The sequence below is a fragment of the Cebus imitator genome, unplaced genomic scaffold (assembly GCF_001604975.1).
Source record: "Cebus imitator isolate Cc_AM_T3 unplaced genomic scaffold, Cebus_imitator-1.0 Scaffold329, whole genome shotgun sequence".
In the NCBI taxonomy this organism is placed as follows: domain Eukaryota; kingdom Metazoa; phylum Chordata; class Mammalia; order Primates; family Cebidae; genus Cebus; species Cebus imitator.
Genome location: NW_016107644.1, coordinates 2,906,688 through 2,910,024, shown reverse-complemented (window position 1 = coordinate 2,910,024; position 3,337 = coordinate 2,906,688). Strand labels below are relative to the sequence as shown.

General features: G+C 62.2%; 1 protein-coding gene across 6 annotated transcripts in view; it reads right to left on the bottom strand.

Moving 5' to 3' along the window:
- Window positions 1-170: 170 nt before the first annotated feature.
- Window positions 171-3,337, bottom strand: part of LOC108286822 — an 11,646-nt gene continuing 8,479 nt past the window's right edge. For 3 of the 6 annotated variants that reach the window (XR_005196386.1, XR_005196387.1, XR_001818089.2), the window contains 2 exons: window positions 1,003-1,069; window positions 172-702 (listed from right to left, as the gene is read on the bottom strand). Coding sequence is in view for 1 of the 6 variants with exons in the window: in XM_017504906.2 (XP_017360395.1) it covers window positions 372-702; window positions 1,003-1,069 (398 nt within the window). In the remaining 5 variants the exon portion in view is untranslated. Of the gene's footprint in view, window positions 703-1,002; window positions 1,070-1,274; window positions 1,941-3,337 lie in introns of those variants that run through there. The other 3 variants (XR_005196388.1, XM_017504906.2, XR_001818088.2) reach the window with 3 other exon arrangements.

The window sequence follows — 3,337 nt, the reverse complement described above, 5'->3', positions numbered from 1 at the left end:
CTCCCCGACCAGCCACACGCCCCACATGCTCCCCGACCAGCCCCACGCCCCACACGCACCGAGCCACATGCCCCACACGCTCCCCGACCAGCCCCACGCCCCACACACACCGAGCCACACGCCCCACACGCTTGGCCTGCTTGGTAACAGGAACACCGGCTACCACCTCTGTGAGCTGGACGCCTTTGAGAAGCCTGTGCCCCATCCACACCATGAGGGCGAGCTTAGGGGCTGCTGTAGGTGACACACCGCATGGTAGACAGTGGAGTGGCGGGCGCCCCAGGGGGCTCAGCGAGGGGAGGGGCTCTGAGGAGGGAAAGCCCGTGTCCCCGCCACAGGAGGGGCTCTCACACTTCTCACACTCCTTATGCTCAAGAGCCCCCTATGCCCAAGGCTGGCTTGTGCTGCTGGCAGCCCTTCCAAGAGGCTCTGCTGCCACACAGGGCCCAGGAGCAGCTGCTGTGGGGGTCAGGTCTGTCCTCTGGGGCACTGGGCCTAGCAGCACCCACCCCAGGTCTCGGCCACAGACTCAAAGCCCATGACAGCGGTCGGCCTCCACCCGCTTCTCCCTGACTCAATAGCCCAACACCAGGGAACGTGCCAGGGCCCTGAGGGAGACGTACACAGGTTCTGGGGGTCTCCAGAAAGCACCCTGGGCACCGGCTCTGAAGCCTCCGACGGCACAACAGGTTCCACATCGGCCTGCAGGTGAAGGGAGAGTTCAAGTCAGGGTCCACGCACCCCGCAAAGCCGGGGCTCTGTGCCTACCCCATGGACCACGCAGCCTGGAAAGGGCCCCGTGGCCGCTCCGTGGAGCCTATGCCCTGTGCTGCCAGGACTCCTCCTGCTTGGCCATCACTGGCAGGGCCGCCAGGCACCCCAGCCCAGGACCCCTCTCCCTCAGAGGAGCCCCCTGCCTGGCCCTGGAGAACCCCGTGAAGATCATCTTTGCAGAGCAGCAGCCAAGGACTGACCCCAGGAGCCAGCCCAGCCCTGTCTTACCTCATGCGCTGGCTGCTGCTCCTCCCCATCCATGGCTGGGTGGTGACTTCCTGCACCAGTGGGGAGCCTGAGGAGAGGCATGAGAAGTGGAGTTTCTACCTGGAGCCCCAGGCCTGGCACAGGGCTCACTAGAACCATCTGTTGGGCGGGACTGCGGCCTCCTTCCCCCATATCCCCGATTGCCTCCTGCCCATGAGAAGCTACTGAGGTCTAGGGTCCATTCCGGTCAGGGCTGGGTGGGGAAAGGCCAGCAGGTCCCCGGGGACTCCCACCCTAAGCAAAATGCAGACGGGCCTAGGTGGGTTGCTGGCGCACAGGCCTCACTCAGGACAGGGCACACAGGAAGGCAGCCTGGGGTTCGCGCATGGTCTCAGGACACAGCAATGTGGCTGCTGATCGGTGGCGCAGACCCCAGGGCCTTCGTAACAAAGTCACTTCCTCTTTTGGTAACTACAACCCGGGCAGCAATGTTAGCACAGAGTCGGTACAGATGGAGGAATCCGCAAAGCACGCAAGTCAGCGTGTTTGGAGCCAAGACCTTCTCTCCCAGTTTAAGAGAAAAAAAGGCAAATGAAGCATGGAAGGTCCATGCTGGAAACCTGGACAGGCTGGGGCCGCCACTCGAGGAGGCTGCCCCGAGGTGCCATAGCTCCCCACCCACTCTCCTGAGGGAGTGAAAGGAAACAGCCAGGCGCCTGCAGTGCCGGAGGCACACACCAGCCGAGGCACTGTAAGACCTTCCTGGAGCTCTCTGAGGCCGGGGCAGGGACTGTCCTCCCACCTGGCTCTTCCTGAATGTGCTCAGCCCTGGAACACCAGGAGCGAGTGTTTACAAAGTCAACAGCTTGTGCATGTCCTGGCGGACGGATGTGTCGCCAGGTGGAGTCATTAAAATACTCAAAACAGGCCAGGTGCGGTGGCTCATGCCTGGAATCCTGGCACTTTGGGAGGCCAAGGGGGGCAGATCGCCTGAGTTTAGGAGTTCAAGACCAGCCTGGTCTCGAACAGACTAGCCTGGCAAAACCCCATCTCTACACAAATTAGCCAGGCAGTGGTGGCACACACCTGTAATCCCAGCTACTGGGGAGGCTGAGGCTGGAGAACTGCTTGAACCCGGGAGGCGGTGGTTGCAGTGAGCCGAGATCACATCACTGCACTCCAGCCTGGGTGACTGTCTCAAAAAAAAAAAACATGGGCTGGGTGCGGTGGCTCACGCCTGTAATCCCAGCACTTTGGGAAGCCAAGGTGGACGGATCACCTGAGGACAGAAGTTGGAGACCAGCCTGGCCAACATGGCGAAACCCCGTCTCTACTAAAAAAAATACAAAAATTATCTGGGCATGGTGGTGCATGCCTGTAGTCTCAGCTACTCAGGAGGCTGAGGTAGGAGAATTGCTTGAATCCAGGAGGTAGAGATTATAGTGAGCTGAAATTGTGCCACTGCACTCCAGCCTGGGCAACAGAGTGAGACTGTCTCAAAAAAATAAAGCAAAAAATAAAAACGATGAGCCATTGGAAACCATTCTAAGCTGTCTAGTTGTGCCCAGTACTGTGGTTTTGTCTTTAAGTATCTTTATGGGTCAGAGATGAGCATCTAGGGGGGAAACGACGGGGCTTCTAGGACGCGCCTGGGAAAGGGCCGTGGCCGGGCTTCTAGGACGAACCTGGGAAGGTCCCGTGGCCGGGCTTCTAGGACACGCCTGGGAAAGGGCCGTGGCCGGGCTTCTAGGACGCGCCTGGGAAGGGGCCGTGGCCGGACTTCTAGGACGCGCCTGGGAAGGGGCCGTGGCCGGGGTTCTAGGANTTCTAGGACGCGCCTGGGAAGGGGCCGTGGCCGGGGTTCTAGGACGCGCCTGGGAAGGTCCCGTGGCCGGGCTTCTAGGACGCGCCTCGGAAGGTCCCGTGGCCGGGGTTCTAGGACGCGCCTGGGAAGAGGCCGTGGCCGGGCTTCTAGGACGCGCCTGGGAAGGGGCCGTGGCCGGGCTTCTAGGACGAGCCTGGGAAGGTCCCGTGGCCGGGGTTCTAGGACGCGCCTGGGAAGGTCCCGTGGCCGGGGTTCTAGGACGCGCCTGGGAAGGTCCCGTGGCCGGGGTTCTAGGATGCGCCTGGGAAGGGGCCATGGCCGGGGTTCTAGGACGCGCCTTGGAAGGTCCTGTGGCCGGGCTTCTAGGACGTGCCTGGGAAGGTCCCGTGGCCGGGGTTCTAGGACACGCCTGGGAAGGGGCAGCGGCCGGGGTTCTAGGACGCGCCTTGGAAGGTCCCGTGGCCGGGCTTCTAGGACGTGCCTGGGAAGGTCCCGTGGCCGGGGTTCTAGGACACGCCTGGGAAGGGGCAG